The sequence below is a fragment of the Sprattus sprattus genome (assembly GCF_963457725.1).
Source record: "Sprattus sprattus genome assembly, chromosome: 3".
NCBI classification, from domain to species: Eukaryota; Metazoa; Chordata; class Actinopteri; order Clupeiformes; family Clupeidae; genus Sprattus; species Sprattus sprattus.
Window position 1 is genome coordinate 34,351,872 of NC_137922.1, and position 17,452 is coordinate 34,369,323.

General features: G+C 44.1%; 1 protein-coding gene across 1 annotated transcript in view; it reads right to left on the bottom strand.

Annotated features, from left to right (window-relative positions):
• The window catches only part of LOC308362725 (testican-2), a gene marked incomplete at both ends in the record, with an annotated part of 30,035 nt that extends 20,066 nt beyond the window's left edge, over window positions 1–9,969 (bottom strand). Inside the window, one exon of the mRNA XM_080835452.1 lies at window positions 9,793–9,969. Within this exon, the coding sequence (XP_080691578.1) occupies window positions 9,793–9,969 (177 nt within the window). The remainder of the gene's footprint in view (window positions 1–9,792) is intronic.
• Between the last annotated feature and the right edge of the window lie 7,483 nt (window positions 9,970–17,452).

Consider the following 17,452-nt stretch of genomic DNA (forward strand, 5'->3'; position numbering starts at 1 on the left):
AGAGGGGACCACCTGCACTTTTAGGTATCATTTATTCAAGTAAATCTAAAGAGCACATTGAACAGCTTCAGTGTTTTAGGATGTGCTGGTGAAAAGGACCAGTCCTCAATGAAACTGGGTATAGAATAAGGGACGAGCCCGAACACCATAACATACTGGTCAATCTTGCTTTAAAATCTCTGAATTTGACAATTGATGAATTTCTGTCTTGACAGTTATCTGTCTTGAGGCTTCCATACTGTACAGCAGGTGCATGTCTGTCCAAGTGTCTCACCAGTGGGGTGGGGCTGGTGTGGGGGCTGGGGTAGCGTTCACAACAACCTAGACTTAAATAACGAGTTCTCCTCTTGTCATCTCTACCTGATAGTGGCGTATCTGCCAGTCTGAAGGAGGCAAAGTTGATGCAATGCAGTCACAGAGTCACCAGCCAAAGGCTCCTCTCTCCCATCAAAGGTAAATTCATGTGACGGGCACGGGGAACCCGATTCTTATGGTGCATTCTGTATCCTCTGGTAAATGTTTACCATTGTTTCCTCTTGCTCAGGCGTGCATGTCAAGGCAGATTTATGATTCAAGTGCCCTCAAAAGCAGCGAAAGGCTGGCATGACAGTGCATATAATCTTTCCGATCTCGTCCCTCTCTCTTACAGTTTTACAAGGAAGGTCAAAATATTCATCTGACAACCAATAGCTACCGATGTGACATCCAAGACATTCTATGGCGGGCGGGCGGCTTCAGTTCTCCTCTGATCTGCCGGTTTTGAGTAATTGAACACTCCCAGTGTGGTAATGGCTGGCGAGATGTCGCTGAAACAATAGACGAGGAGGCAGATGAAAAGGGACGTTTTTTTTTTTTTGGTTGAGATTGTTTGAAAGACAGCGTTGCGGGGGAGACTCGTCATGACACTGCTGATGTAAGCGCTCAGCAAAAGCATAACAAGAAAGTTTTAACATGACTCACTTTTCTCCCATTTTGAGATTTGAGGCAAATTCTTTGCACATCCAAAGTTTTGGTTGTGTATCTAAATATCAGTCATAATGTTGTCCAATTTTGAAAAACCAACAAAAATATCTCCACAACAGCTCATACCAATACTGCAACGACTTTGTTCTGTGCACGTTCTGTGCACCACTGCAACCATTGGGGGAAATGAGAAGCAGTGGGTATAAATAGACATTTGGGGAAAAAAATCACAAGTCAATCCCAGCTACCGAGCAATTAGTGTCACTGTGATAGCCACTGATTTTAAAAATGAAATGGCACACCACTGGGACAGCGGAAGCAAGTCCAAAGAGGAGCATTTCCCCGACTGGCTTATTGAATTTCACTCCCTGCCTCTCCCAATCCAGCGTGCCAACACAAATCGCTCTGTTATTTTTTGGAGTATTAATCTTTTCATGCTTTTTTCCATAGTCCCCTTTCTCTCTCTCTCTCTCTCTCTCTCTCTCATGATAGGCTTGACGATATTAAAATAACAGACAATACAAAGATCCTTTCCATGCCTCTTAGAGGAGGTGTACGAGCCACAAATGAGATTCTAGCACGCTCTTTCAACTGAGGAAAAAGCCATTAAGCACTCTACTGCGTTTCCCGCTCACACCATGCTGTACGGCTGATTAAGGTCATTCCAATATGACTTAGTGCCTTATAGCTCCTGCTCAGGCAAATTACGGAGCGGCTCATACACAGATAAATGCACATGACCAGACACACACACACACACACACACACACACACACACACACACACGCTACCCAGCTTGTGGGCAAACATTGCAAAATGCCGTTGTGCACCCATGCAAGGCACATACGTTCACTTGTACATAGGCTTTCCACAGACCTAAATTGGCTAGCATACTCATATACATACACCAGTGCACACTCTTTCACACACACACACACACACACACACACACACACACACACACACACACACACACACACACACACACACACACACACACACAGGTTAGTGCACCACCTTTGTTTCTAAATTAAGAGGACATGTCCGATTCTGCACACCCATCTCACAAAGGCAGCACAAACACCCCCACTCACACACACACACATCCATTAGCGAGAACCGAGGCAATTCGCACAGCTCTTTAATTTTGAATAAAGTCCTCCACTATCAACCAAACAAAACGCGCCTGTGCAGAGCACGCCATCAGCAGATCCTGCATCAGCACAGCTCTTTTGTGATCATACTGTAAAACACTGTACAGCACTAAGACTTCTGTACGTGTGGCCTTGAGAAAACAGCAGCTTTGGAGGGGGAGGAGGAGGAGGAGGAAGAGGAGGAGGAAGGCAAATCATGGTGCCATGGCATCGGTTCTCCGAGTGAGAGCAGTCCGCTACGGCTCCCATCGGTCCAGAAGTCCACGGCCAAGCTGTTCTGGCATGGAGGGCGTCCTTAGCCCCAAGCGGAGATCCATTATGTGCTGCTTTCTGGACCTGCATGGGTGTGAAGGACGCTTGTAGCTCCAGGTCCAGGTCTTTTGGCCCCCATTTGGACATGCCATTAGTGGGAATGAGTCCAGGCCTCTCTCTCCCGTTCATGTTTTTGTTTTGTTTGATTTTTTTAACTCAAATGTTTCAGTCCACTGCCTGGGTGGTATATTTAAATAATGATCCATCAGATGCCATGAACATGCTGATAAGTAGGAATTAACCCCCCCTCACACACACACACACACACACACACACACACACAATAAACGTTAAGGGGATGCTGCAGCGTCCGGGCCAGGTGTTCTAAACAGATGAGTCATTAAGAATTAACCACCTCTGCGATGCCCGAGAGAAAGAGTCGTATTAGCGGGAACAATGTCTCCTAAAGCAGCGACTGCACACCTGCAACAATAAACAGTGATTAAAGTGTTCTAATGGATCCCTGTTCTTTGCCTCTGGCGTGTGCATGCATGACACCATAGTATCTGCTTCTGGAAGCAAAACACAAGAAGTCTGCTTATATCGACCCAGGTGGATAGAGAACACAACAGTGTTCTCACAACACAACAATGCAGTTCAACACAACAGTGCAGTTCAACACAACAGTGAAGTTCAACACAACAGTGTTCTCACAACACAACAGTGTTCTCACAACACAACAGTGCAGTTCAACACAACAGTGTTCTCACAACACAACAGTGTTCTCACAACACAACAGTTAAGTTCAACACAATAGTGAAGTTCAACACAACAGTGCAGTTCAACACAACAGTGTTCTCACAACACAACAGTGAAGTTCAACACAATAGTGAAGTTCAACACAACAATGCAGTTCAACACAACAGTGCAGTTCAACACAACAGTGTTCTCACAACACAACAGTGAAGTTCAACACAATAGTGAAGTTCAACACAACAGTGCAGTTCAACACAACAGTGTTCTCACAACACAACAGTGAAGTTCAACACAACAGTGAAGTTCAACACAACAGTGCAGTTCAACACAACAGTGTTCTCACAACACAACAGTGAAGTTCAACACAACAGTGTTCTCACAACACAACAGTGAAGTTCAACACAACAGTGAAGTTCAACACAACAGTGCAGTTCAACACAACAGTGTTCTCACAACACAACAGTGAAGTTCAACACAACAGTGTTCTCACAACACAACAGTGAAGTTCAACACAACAGTGCAGTTCAACACAACAGTGCAGTTCAACACAACAGTGTTCTCACAACACAACAGTGCAGTTCAACACAACAGTGTTCTCACAACACAACAGTGTTCTCACAACACAACAGTGAAGTTCAACACAACAGTGAAGTTCAACACAACAGTGCAGTTCAACACAACAGTGCAGTTCAACACAACAGTGTTCTCACAACACAACAGTGTTCTCACAACACAACAGTGTTCTCACAACACAACAGTGAAGTTCAACACAACAGTGTTCTCACAACACAACAGTGTTCTCACAACACAACAGTGCAGTTCAACACAACAGTGTTCTCACAACACAACAGTGAAGTTCAACACAATAGTGCAGCTTCAGCAAGTGATTCCTCACAGCACTTCTGTGCTTATCTGAAACCTCCAGCGTGTGTGATGGCTACGCCGCATGTATGCGTAGTGTTATGTATGTGTGTATTACAGTTGAAGGTTGTCAACACGCAAGTCTGAGCTCTCTCCACTAAACATACGTGATGATTAAAGAAGCCACGCCTTGTTTCCTCATTAGCGTCAACTCTGCAGTAGACACGTTTCAAGATGTCTGTCGGAGATAAGGCTATTTGAGGAAGAATAAAAGAACACACACACTCCATCTTCGTCTTGATGTGGCGGAGCGGGCGGAATTTGTCGGGCTTCCTACCCCGAGCAAAGACACGGCTCTCAGCTCTGATGGGGCTATTAATAATGCAAACATGCACAGAGGGCTGGGGTGGGGTGGGGTGGGGTGGGGTGGGAGTGTGGGGGGTAAGGGGTGGAATTTGCTGATTATTTAGCTTGACATTTTAGCAACTTTGCCAGATCAAAGTCAGAAAAAAAGGACAGATTCCTTGTGCATCTTTTCATGGTTGAAACTGACGCGGCCGTTCATCTTGTCTGAGTCTCGACTGCGTTTTCTGAGAGAAAGGTAGAGGCACTTCTGCGCTACCTTTAAATTGTGCCTGTTTCTTCATTTTCATCTGGTCAGAGGCTGCTGTGTGTTCCAATACCTTTGGGACTACACAAAACTCACTGTTCACTGGCTCGACTGGTTTGCATTAAACGGCAAAACGTCCGATTAAGCACTCCTGCCAAAAATATCTGCATGTGGCAGCAAGAACAGAGACAGCACATCAAGGCCATCCAAAGTCTCCCCTTCTTAAAGGATGGGTCATTCCCTTCTTTTTTCTTGTCTCTGCTCTGATCTTTTTGAAGAAAACATCAACATCAACATCAACATCAACAACCAAAACCAATATAACAGCCTTGTTCCTGAGTAATATAAGAACTAAATATGGCATCTCCTTCAGACTGTGAGGAGGATTATTTAGACAACAATGCGTCTATCCTCTGATCATTATCAAGGATAACAGAAATAAAGCCCTTCACGATATTCCACTTTGAATCCATTAGCTAAAATCTTGCTGTTTATGACTCACAGTTATTTGGAGAGCCTAACCACAAAAGCTTTGTTCTGAAGAAAACAATGTCTCTCTCTCACTCATACACACACTCACTCACTCAAACACTCACTCACACACTCTCTCTCACACACACACACACACACACACACACACACACACACACACACACACATACACATTCATGCTTCCATTTATGCTATCCTACCTAATTGTAATCTTGCTCATCCACAACATCAGTGGTAGCGCAATCATCTCCTCTTTCTTACATCTTTTTTTCATCCCTAATTGCTTTCTCTGTCCTAGTACACATAGCCATTACACCCAAAGGCCTGCTCATGATCAAATGCTGGAGGCAAGCTGGAGCCTCGCTGCGACACGAACCGCACGCGGGCACAGATGTCCTGCCACTAAAGGTCAAACCTGGGGGGCACCGGGGCTGGTGTTCCATGCTGAACCAGGTCATGGTGGGCTTCCTAAATATAACAGGCACTACATAAACAGACTCTGGTAGAGGCTGGTGGTTAAGCAGGAGCTTATATCCATATCTCAAATCCAACCGTCCACAGCAGCACAATATTTGACTAATACTGCCTAATGATGAGATAGCTGTGAGATGATAATAATGAGATGTTGATACGCTTTTATTGGATTGAAAAACAATCATTTAGAAATCAGCTTTGGAAGGGGCAACTGTGTTCCAGGGGCCTCATCCTCAGGAGCCTAGGCCCCTCCACCCTGTATTATAGATGCTGGCTTCATAGCCATAGAAATGACATCCATCCCTACAATACAACCTACCAACCTGAGCCTGTGTCTGCATGCTGGCTGCGGTCCTAGAAGACATCTCCAAGGTCGACAGTGACAGAGAGAATCCGTCGCTGCGATCAAGCTCATCAAGTTCAGTCTCATCGCCCAGCTGAATGACCCTAATGACCCCCGGAAATTATGTCCCGACGGTCCCCTCACACTCGACCTCGGCCTGCCTGCCGCTAATGATAAAAAAAGACAGAGGAAGAACGAAGGAGCCATTTGCCTGAGGATGGGGGGTTGTCGAGGAAGGGGGGTTTGGAGGATGTAGTCGTTTCCCGTCATTAAAGATTGAGCTGGCAGAGGAGCAGGTGCGCTCCCAGCCATGCCTGACAGGCTGAAGGGCGTAGCGGGACCGGGCCCATAACGAGCTGGCAGCGTGTGGCGCCTAGGCCACGGAGGCGTAGGCAGCCTCGACCATGGACTCTGTGTGCACCAGTTCTCTCAGAGCCGGGCATTTCACCTGATGAGGGCCACAACCACTGGCAGGTGTCCTGCCTATTTCGAACAGTCTTTGGGGTTTGGGGGGATCTCTTTCCACTATGCTAGTCAGGATTGGTTTGAAGCTACAGCTAATAAGTCTGTCCTTCACTCTCCCTCTCGGTGAGAGTGGGCTTCTAATGAACAACACGCTCAAGGTTATTCATTAAGCACGGAATCGAGCTGGTTTATAACACCACCTCTTTGGATCTTTAGGTTGCATCTGATTGTCTTTGCGTGACCTTGTGATTTGTAAAGCAGATTATGCAAAGAAAAGGGAGTCATCTATTCCAAAAAAAAATTGTTGGCAGCGTATTTTCATATCCTTTGTTTCTTTATTTGTCATATTTTGATATATTCATCTGACAATTCTGCTGTAATACACTTGAGTGACATGTTATCTATTGCAAGTTGGTTAACATGGGTGGAGACTCTTCAAGCATCTCTCTGACTGTCAAACCTCTAAGTGTGGTTGATGGTTCTTATCACACATTCTGCTGCCACTAAGAGAAACAGATCACACCTCCGGAAAAAAATATGTCTTATGTAAAAAAAAAAAATCTTTTCTCTGTGTGCGCAATCCGGTGAGACTACGATTGAATGTGACGAAATTTGGTTACCAAAGGTAAGACTATGTTTGAACTTTTGATGCTAATTTCTTTGACACTAAATAAAATGAGTGTTGGAAGCAATTACATACAATTTATAAAAAGCTGTTGTGAAAAGTAGAGACTCCTTGAGTCTCTCATTTGAAAGCAGTTTTGATGTATGGTAGGCTGCACATATGGAATTACTTGGAATAATTCAACAGTCCCTCACTTTAGAATCCCCACACTAGGTATGATTCATGAATTATTCATTGTTAAGTACATAAAACGACTCCACCTTGATCGTTTAATCTTTCATTATATTTACACAAAAACACATTTAAAAAAAACAGGAAAATTAACCTGTATGTTCTACCTGAAAATGGCAGAGATTTAATAGAACATTTCTGCCTTTTATCCATGTATCATGTCAATCACCTATGATAGGTTTGCCATGTTTATATTCTCCAATCACTCTCATGTAGAAATAAATAGCCTAGTGTTTCCTGTGGAGATTACTTCTATTCAGCTTCCATTCTAATTCACTCAATATACTTCACAGTGGTCAGTCAATGGTAGCTGATCTGGCGAGAGGATGGAGGTGGCGGCAAGTGGTGAGTAAGCAGTGGGAATGAGTTCTTAATGCCTGCTGTCAAATGGAACTGCAGAGGGGGAACTAACAAAGGAGCTTCTCTACCCCAGATGAGTGAAACACACCTATCAAAAATCATCCAACTGCAGAGTGTATGAAGGTTCACAGCAACTATAGGAAACGGTTCTCAACAACTGGTTGGGTACAAATGGTTCTCTCCATAGAAATCAGTTGGTACACTTAAAAAAAAACTGGGTTAAAAACAACCCAATTTGGATTGTTCTCAACCAAGGTGCTGGTTAAGTATTGGACAGAACACACGTTAGGTTATCTTAACAAGTAAATGTGACCTAGCCGCTGGATAGCTTAAGTCACATCTAGTGGAGGAGAGGAGGGGCACGGTCTTCAACCTCTGGTCCATTCAAAGAAATGATAATCTATTTCTTTTTCTATACTGACCTCTACTCCTTGGCAGACTTGAGACTCCAAAATCTATTCTGTCACCTGCCACCTAGATATTGGGCCATTGTCTTGTGTGCGAGGAGTGGCAGGAGGGTAAATAAACATGGCAAGTGCCACAGTCCATAATGTAAATGGCCTCCACTGAACTTCAAGGGAGACTGGCAGAACTACTTTCTTTGACAGATTTAGATGTTTTCTGCTAGAAAGGAGGGAATAGATCTAGTCCAGTGGTGTTGGTAGGGGTAGAAGAATCAGATAAGAAAAAGGAACTGTGTCTAGTGCTTGAGGACGCATTTAATATGCAAAGGGTAGGAGCGAAAAAATCAATAACTATTGATGGACAAGTGCTGATGATACTCAAGGTCCAGGTCAGAATACTGCAGCTGCTTTTGTGGCGGTAAAGCATGTATGTATGTATTTATTTTAAACGACAGTCTGAATCCAATTTAATCCTGCCTTGCCTGCAATTTGATTAAATCCCACAACCATACAGTAGGCACATCTCCGGTCTGTTTCTTTGGGGGATATTTATGTAATCTCTGTGCAAAAGCTTAGGAATTGTTTGCATAAGACACACCACTGTTTCCCCACAATACAGATTTTGTGTCGGTCTGAATTGTGCTGGAAAACATCTGAGTTTTTTTTTTGGTTTGTTTCTTTTCTTCTTCTGCGATTTCAGGCAAATGCGGCCAAAGTCATTTCTGCTTGAGCAACTTCTCAGAGGCAGGCTGGCTGGTTGTGCATGGAAGCATATAGCTGGGATATTTACCAGCGCTACTTCACATTGCTAGAGGCAAACTGTACATGCCATTCTGAGAAATGTGCACCCATTCTCATATACCAGTATAAATCACACATGAAATACGACTGTCAATATGTCTTTTCAAGTCAGTAAGCCTAGAATTAAATGCAATCATTATGGTGGACTTTTTTTTTTAATGACTTGTCCAGTGAAAGACAACATGCAGATAGATTTTTGTCGTTACTGGGATGGGGGGGAGGGGGCTACTCCAATATAAGAAATATGACTGTATTAACCTGCATTTTATGTGGATATTATCTATTGACATAGCAACCCGAGCTTAGAATTTTGACCCCTCAGTGATCAAACGCCCCCCTACAGGAATAGAATAATGCTCTGCCTTGTAGCCTAATTAGCATCGGGTCACTCCTAATGTCATATTAGGCTACTTTATGTTAGTGTCGGGCGTGGCTATGTGATCTCATTAAAACACCCAGTCCGGCAACGCATCTCTTCATCGGACTATGACATGTGGTCTATTTACATACACATAATTCATCACAAAATTATCCGAAATATTTGAAGCGCCTCAATACCCCATCAGTTCAATACCCTTAAATAGAGTGAAAAGCACAGCGTTGTTTTCTCTATAGGAACTAAACTATTTCAGCATCATTGAAGTAGACTATGCTTGATTTCATAGCCTATAGGCTTATTTCCCACCGACTTCACAGCCTACAAACGAAATGGCTATAGTCGATAAAGCCAAGACAAAACCACAAAAAAATCTTTGTCTGAACGAAATGTTTAAAAATAAACCCCTTTCACTGCTTACACCACTGTCCAGAATAAAACATACGTGAATGCGATGTCTTGCACCATTCATATTAACCTCATCTTCATCTTCTGATGACAGCCACTTATTACGTGCACGTAGCCTAAATGTCACAACCTGCAAGTTCACATCTTAGTAGCAATGGTTATTGGTGAACAATATGGGGTTGTGTCGGAAGAGTAGTTAGGAAAATGGCCAACTCACGTCTCTGAAGCGATTCCAGTGTTTAATCTTGCGGCTGTATTGTGAAATGGTTGACAGCCATTGCTCATCTTCCATAAAATTCCCCGCATTTTCAGCTTCTTTCCCACTTTTCGCATCAGCCCTCACCGAGGACACCAGCGCAAGGAGTGGGATCATAACGTACACAATTTGTTTCATTCCGACCATTAAAAGCAGCTACCTTAGAAGAAATCTATCTCTAAAACCCTCCTCCGGTTACACTGTTGTCTTCCTCACGACCTGAGCTACACTGTGCGCGTTGCTACCTGATAACTGAGCTATCCCTTCCAGGCGCACCGTAGGAGGAACGGGCGAGGGGGAGTGGACCAGAGAGCGAGCAACGGAGAGAGGAAGACAGCTACAGCTACAGAAACAGAGAGGAGAGAGAGAGAGAGAGAGAGAGAGAGAGAGAGAGAGAGAGAGGGAGAGAGAGAGAGAGAGAGAGAGAGAGACCGCCGGCAAATATCCTGCGTCAAGGCAACCGCTTGACACAAGGGCTTTTGAATAGTTTAGCCTACCTTTTATTATTCGCATCTCTGCCCCTGCTTTCTATTGACAGGGGTACATTTCTCAATTTTATCCTAAGTCACTAAATAGGCCCAGCTATCTTTTTTTAACTGTGACTTCATCACAACTTGTCAGTGTTCATATGGTAATTGCTTGTCAATCAATCATTCATGCCCGACGACATAGGCTTCAACAACCTCCTTTGACAAAAATCCCCTTCTCCTCTCAGCACTATTCCCGTCCTGTTCTTAGAGGTTGTTAACTGTAGCCTATGCAGAGCTATACTTAATCCTACTCTTGATCCTGTGCCAAGGGGTTGCCGTAGTTGAGGTTATCTACGTGATAAGCTTAAGGTGATACGTGACTTTGATTTGTTTACCACAGTGCCTGGATGACCCACGCTCAAACAGACAACAGAGGCGTCGACAAGCCCGGCACGCGATCTCCGGAAAACGCAGGATTTACGAGCCCGGGCACATTGCCAGGCCCGCGAGCCGAGTGTAGGTACGCGATATAGGGCCCTGGCTGTCCACAGCGCAGCCGCGTTATTAATAACCCTAATAAATCATGGAATAATCAGACATGGTCCAAGTTAGGCCTGAGGACAGCTTCGGACACGAAATGAAACTGCAGAAGTTTTCTGTGCGGAATGATTTGAATAATGTGTGAATGGATGTGACGGTAGACTCCTGACCGACACCCCTTTCAGTTAAGCAGAGGTCGTCTACTAGGCTAAAGAGACTTACATTGCTGTCAAAGCTTTTGTGCTTCATTGGCGGGCCGCTAAAGCTAAAGCACGGGCTACAGAGTGGGTATTAGCCTACTGTTATTTGGTAATTTCAGTTTAATTGGGGGCGAAGCTGCAGAGGCACACACTGCGTAGCTATGTTCTTATTCATCTTCTTCCTCTGGCTAAGGTGTCTATGGCAGCCCCACAACCATATGGTTAACTTATAAAGTAATGACGTTTAACGCACTGATTGAAGTCATGTCTTCTCAAAACTTCATGTGTCAGCCTCGGGCACTCTAGCGCCACCAATGTGTCGAAGTTGGAGGTGCTTTTAAGTAGGCCTACATACATTTTGATCCATATGCCAAATTTTCTAAAATGAGGTACCATTGGATTCCTTGGATACTAAGGCACCCTGTGACGTATGCATACTGGATTTGATGAAAATGTTTTCAGCAATTCTGCTACAGGTTAACTTCAGACCAAACTTCACAAATGTTTTTATATGGATTTTTGAAAGCCTTCGTCAGCCAAAGCCAATCCGGCAGTGATTTGATTTATCAAAACCAAACTTGGTACACAGTACATACAGCCGCGGAAAAAATTAAGAGACCACTTTGAAAAAAGTATCAGTTTTTATTTTTTTTACTATTTATTGGTATGTGTTTGAGTAAAATTAACACTTTTGTTTCATTCTATAAACTACTGACAACATTTCTACTGAATTTCAAATACAAATACTGTCAATTACTGACAATTGGTCAAAATAACAAAAAAGATGCGGTTTATCCAGATATTGATTCCTGATCTCTTCCAAAGTTGAAGCATTAGGCCGCGTTCACACTAGACTTCTTTTTTTTAGAAAAAAGCGCCGCCTTCTGCGCCTTTTTTACATGCAACTCTATGGGAAAAAGCAAAAAGGCGGACGCCTTTTCAGAAAGGCGCCGCCTTTTATAAACTTCTAAAAAAGCGCAACCTCCGACGCCTTTTTGAGTTCAATTTTCTCAACTTTTCAGAAAGGCGCCGGGTGACGTTAAGCGCCTTTTTGACAGCTGACCTATCAGGACGAGGAGAGTAGGTAGTCGCGTACCTTCCCTAGTAACCTTCTATCTTAGTTTAACCGACCAAACGCAGTAGACCATCGTATTTGAACCTAGAAGTTTTTAGTTTAACTTTTTTTTGCTTAGATTTTTAGAAAGTTACCGAGAAATAGACACTGTACAATTTACAAACCACATTATTGTATCTGAAAAATACGTCTAAGAGGATTTGCGAGGTGTCTGAGCTATGATACCTAACTAATGTTAGCATGCTACTAGCCGTTAGCGATTAACTGTGTTTTTGCAAAGCATCTGCCCCAACTTTCTTTTCCCGACATTGACACGTATCTTGTACATAATCCATTCCCATAAACCGGAGATTTCAAGCGTACAGAAACTCTTCTGAGCAGGCAAGAGTGCCAATATTGGCTAACGAGTTGTAGCCAAATTCCTGAGTGAAGGGCTAAATAGCTTGCTAGCTTTGATAATACACAGCCATTACTACGACTGTATCAATGTGCTGCGTTTCACTTTACAGGTCAGTCATTCCCTAAATCTTTAGCTATTGTATATTTAGGTTGTCACATTCAACAGTGCAACATATCCCCTAGCGTTTTGAACTTTCTGTGAGTTGTGACCGTATGATATGACTGTAATGTGTTTGCATCAGACACAAATATGGCGGTGCTTAAAAGACAGTGACGTCACATAATATCCATGAATTCTGAAGCGCTCAAAAGGCGCTGAAGGCTGCGCTTTTTTCTTAAAAAAGAAGTCTAGTGTGAACGCCGCTATAGGGGCCGATCACACAGGACGCGACTTTTATAAGCGCAGTCGCATCGAAAGCGCGTTGGCAAGATGCTCCTGGGGAAAAGCGCCTATGCGCCTGTGGAGTGGTGCCTACAGTTAGCTAGCATGCTAGCCTATTTGTTTTAAAGGCATTTATAAAAGGCATAGTGTAGAGACGGCCAATTGGTTGCTCACGCAGGTCCACGCATGTGTCCGCCGTATAGAATTCGAATAATTCTTACATCTGGAGTTGTACAATTCCTCATAGTTATAAACTGCTAAAATGTGCGCCTCCGCGCCTTGCGCTTAAAGTTGAGAATATTTTAACTTTTAGGCGCGCCTTTAAACCGCCAGAAAGGCGCGAGGCGCGGCGTTTAAAAGGCGCACATGAAAGGCGCGCCGTACCATAGGAAAACAATGGTTTTGCTAGCGACGCGCTTTTAAAAGTCGCGTCCTGTGTGATCGGCCCCTTAGTATTGTGTAGTTTTAAGGCCCGATCACACAGGGCGCGACTTTTATAAGCGCAGTCGCATCGAAAGCGCGTTGGCAAGAGGCGCCTGGGGAAAAGCGCCTATGCGCCTGTGGAGTGGTGCCTACAGTTAGCTAGCCAGCTAGCCTATTTGTTTTAAAGGCATTTATAAAAGGCATAGTGTAGAGACGGCCAATTGGTTGCTCACGCAGGTCCACGCATGTGTCCGCCGTATAGAATTCGAATAATTCTTAAATCTGGAGTTGTACAATTCCTCATAGTTATAAACTGCTAAAATGTGCGCCTCCGCGCCTTGCGCTTAAAGTTGAGAATATTTTAACTTTTAGGCGCGCCTTTAAACCGCCAGAAAGGCGCGAGGCGCGGCGTTTAAAAGGCGCACATGAAAGGCGCGCCGTACCATAGGAAAACAATGGTTTTGCTAGCGACGCGCTTTTAAAAGTCGCGTCCTGTGTGATCGGCCCCTTAGTATTGTGTAGTTTTAAGGGCCGATCACACAGGGCGCGACTTTTATAAGCGCAGTCGCATCGAAAGCGCGTTGGCAAGAGGCGCCTGGGGAAAAGCGCCTATGCGCCTGTGGAGTGGTGCCTACAGTTAGCTAGCCAGCTAGCCTATTTGTTTTAAAGGCATTTATAAAAGGCATAGTGTAGAGACGGCCAATTGGTTGCTCACGCAGGTCCACGCATGTGTCCGCCGTATAGAATTCGAATAATTCTTAAATCTGGAGTTGTACAATTCCTCATAGTTATAAACTGCTAAAATGTGCGCCTCCGCGCCTTGCGCTTAAAGTTGAGAATATTTTAACTTTTAGGCGCGCCTTTAAACCGCCAGAAAGGCGCGAGGCGCGGCGTTTAAAAGGCGCACATGAAAGGCGCGCCGTACCATAGGAAAACAATGGTTTTGCTAGCGACGCGCTTTTAAAAGTCGCGTCCTGTGTGATCGGCCCCTTAGTATTGTGTAGTTTTAAGGCCCGATCACACAGGGCGCGACTTTTATAAGCGCAGTCGCATCGAAAGCGCGTTGGCAAGAGGCGCCTGGGGAAAAGCGCCTATGCGCCTGTGGAGTGGTGCCTACAGTTAGCTAGCCAGCTAACCTATTTGTTTTAAAGGCATTTATAAAAGGCATAGTGTAGAGACGGCCAATTGGTTGCTCACGCAGGTCCACGCATGTGTCCGCCGTATAGAATTCGAATAATTCTTAAATCTGGAGTTGTACAATTCCTCATAGTTATAAACTGCTAAAATGTGCGACTCCGCGCCTTGCGCTTAAAGTTGAGAATATTTTAACTTTTAGGCGCGCCTTTAAACCGCCAGAAAGGCGCGAGGCGCGGCGTTTAAAAGGCGCACATGAAAGGCGCGCCGTACCATAGGAAAACAATGGTTTTGCTAGCGACGCGCTTTTAAAAGTCGCGTCCTGTGTGATCGGCCCCTTAGTATTGTGTAGTTTTAAGGCCCGATCACACAGGGCGCGACTTTTATAAGCGCAGTCGCATCGAAAGCGCGTTGGCAAGAGGCGCCTGGGGAAAAGCGCCTATGCGCCTGTGGAGTGGTGCCTACAGTTAGCTAGCCAGCTAGCCTATTTGTTTTAAAGGCATTTATAAAAGGCATAGTGTAGAGACGGCCAATTGGTTGCTCACGCAGGTCCACGCATGTGTCCGCCGTATAGAATTCGAATAATTCTTAAATCTGGAGTTGTACAATTCCTCATAGTTATAAACTGCTAAAATGTGCGCCTCCGCGCCTTGCGCTTAAAGTTGAGAATATTTTAACTTTTAGGCGCGCCTTTAAACCGCCAGAAAGGCGCGAGGCGCGGCGTTTAAAAGGCGCACATGAAAGGCGCGCCGTACCATAGGAAAACAATGGTTTTGCTAGCGACGCGCTTTTAAAAGTCGCGTCCTGTGTGATCGGCCCCTTAGTATTGTGTAGTTTTAAGGCCCGATCACACAGGGCGCGACTTTTATAAGCGCAGTCGCATCGAAAGCGCGTTGGCAAGAGGCGCCTGGGGAAAAGCGCCTATGCGCCTGTGGAGTGGTGCCTACAGTTAGCTAGCCAGCTAACCTATTTGTTTTAAAGGCATTTATAAAAGGCATAGTGTAGAGACGGCCAATTGGTTGCTCACGCAGGTCCACGCATGTGTCCGCCGTATAGAATTCGAATAATTCTTAAATCTGGAGTTGTACAATTCCTCATAGTTATAAACTGCTAAAATGTGCGACTCCGCGCCTTGCGCTTAAAGTTGAGAATATTTTAACTTTTAGGCGCGCCTTTAAACCGCCAGAAAGGCGCGAGGCGCGGCGTTTAAAAGGCGCACATGAAAGGCGCGCCGTACCATAGGAAAACAATGGTTTTGCTAGCGACGCGCTTTTAAAAGTCGCGTCCTGTGTGATCGGCCCCTAAGAATCTATATGAACTTGTTTTCTTTGCATTATTCGAGATCTGAAAACATTTCATTTATTTTGCTATTTTGACCAATTGTCATTTTTCTGCAAATAAATGCTCTTAATGACAATATTTTTATTTGAAATTTGGGTAATATGTTGTCAGTAATTTATAGAATAAAACTAAAATGTTAACTTTACTTTAACTCATACCAATAAATAGTAAAACCAGAGAAACTGATACTTTTTAAGTGGTCTCTTAATTTTTTCCACGGCTGTATTTGGGACCACATTTCAGGAGGCCCAAAACAAGTTTGAATCACTTGACCACCATGTTTTGGTTAATAACTGTCAGTGTGTTAGCCCTTGTATTTTCATTTACAGCCTATTGTATTAGGCAGCAAAGCCCCCCAAACAGGCGGTGAGCCAATTGACATAAAACTTGCTGTGAGTGTTTACAGTCATGCCCTTGACATAATGACTTCAGGTTTCCATGGCAACTCTGCCTTGTTTGGCCCCCTCATCGCTATATTTTGAAATGTGTGACTAAATAATCCTCACACTATATTACACAGACACACACACACACAGCAAAGATTGCAAGAGTAAAGGCCACACATCCGCCCCTTGCTGCTGAGGCGTCGTGCACACGAAGTCTAGTTTGTTTGCATCCGATCTGTTCATAATACCGATAGCCCTATCATACATACGAACACTCTCTATCCGCACCTTGTTTCCGCAACGATCGCAGTCCGGGGTAGAAAGTGAGTAGATTTGAATCGGTATGGGGGCTGGTGTTCGTCTGCACGGTTTCACGCAACCTGATGACGTCACTGCCCCACGTGATCTTTTCGCAATCTCCAACCACTATATATATAACTTGTTCTCCCTCAAAATCTCACTCGTGGTGGGCCTCGAATTCACTAACATTAACCCAGTCTTCTGATTTTTGATTAGCCCCCATCTTGATCTAATTCTTCTTATTCAGACGTAACATAACTTTCATGACCACAAATATAAATTGGCCAGCGATTTAATTTGCTTTTTTATTCATAAATGTATGTAAAATGCTCGGAGCAATGCATCATGGGAAATGGGATGACAGACATGTCATGTTACTGTTCCAAACTCTTTATTATCAATAGAAAAAAGAATTCATTTTTGCATATCCTTTAGTCTGACCACTGATATTAACTATCATAATGTAATGTTGTTAATTGGAGCTTGAATGTCTTGTGTAATGTGTTTATCCTCGTGCTGTGAAGTCCCTTCTTCTAGGTTTTTCACGTTTTTTCAGTTGTGTAAATAAAGCGCTAAAGCGCCACCCACAGGCGTGAGGTATGTACTACAGTCGGTTCACCACAATCTGCTGCCTCCGTGTTTACGCAAATCTCTCGTTGCCAGCCTCCGTATTTACGAAATTAAAAGATTCGATTGGTGTGAAAAGTAAATCCGATTCGGAGGCCCTAGACTTCGTGTGCATAGCACCTGAGGCAGATTGACCCCCAGGTCTGTATTCATAGCAGTATGTTGAAGCATATCCAGATTAGCACATGATGGGAACGGTACATGAAGATGTCACACTTCAATACCATAATCCCCGTCATGCTGTCACCTCTTTTCATCCCCCTGTCAGAATGTGTCAATAAACTCCAGCTATATTCCTGACCATGATGGAGCCTCACCAGCACATGAGACTGAGTTTTTGTTGT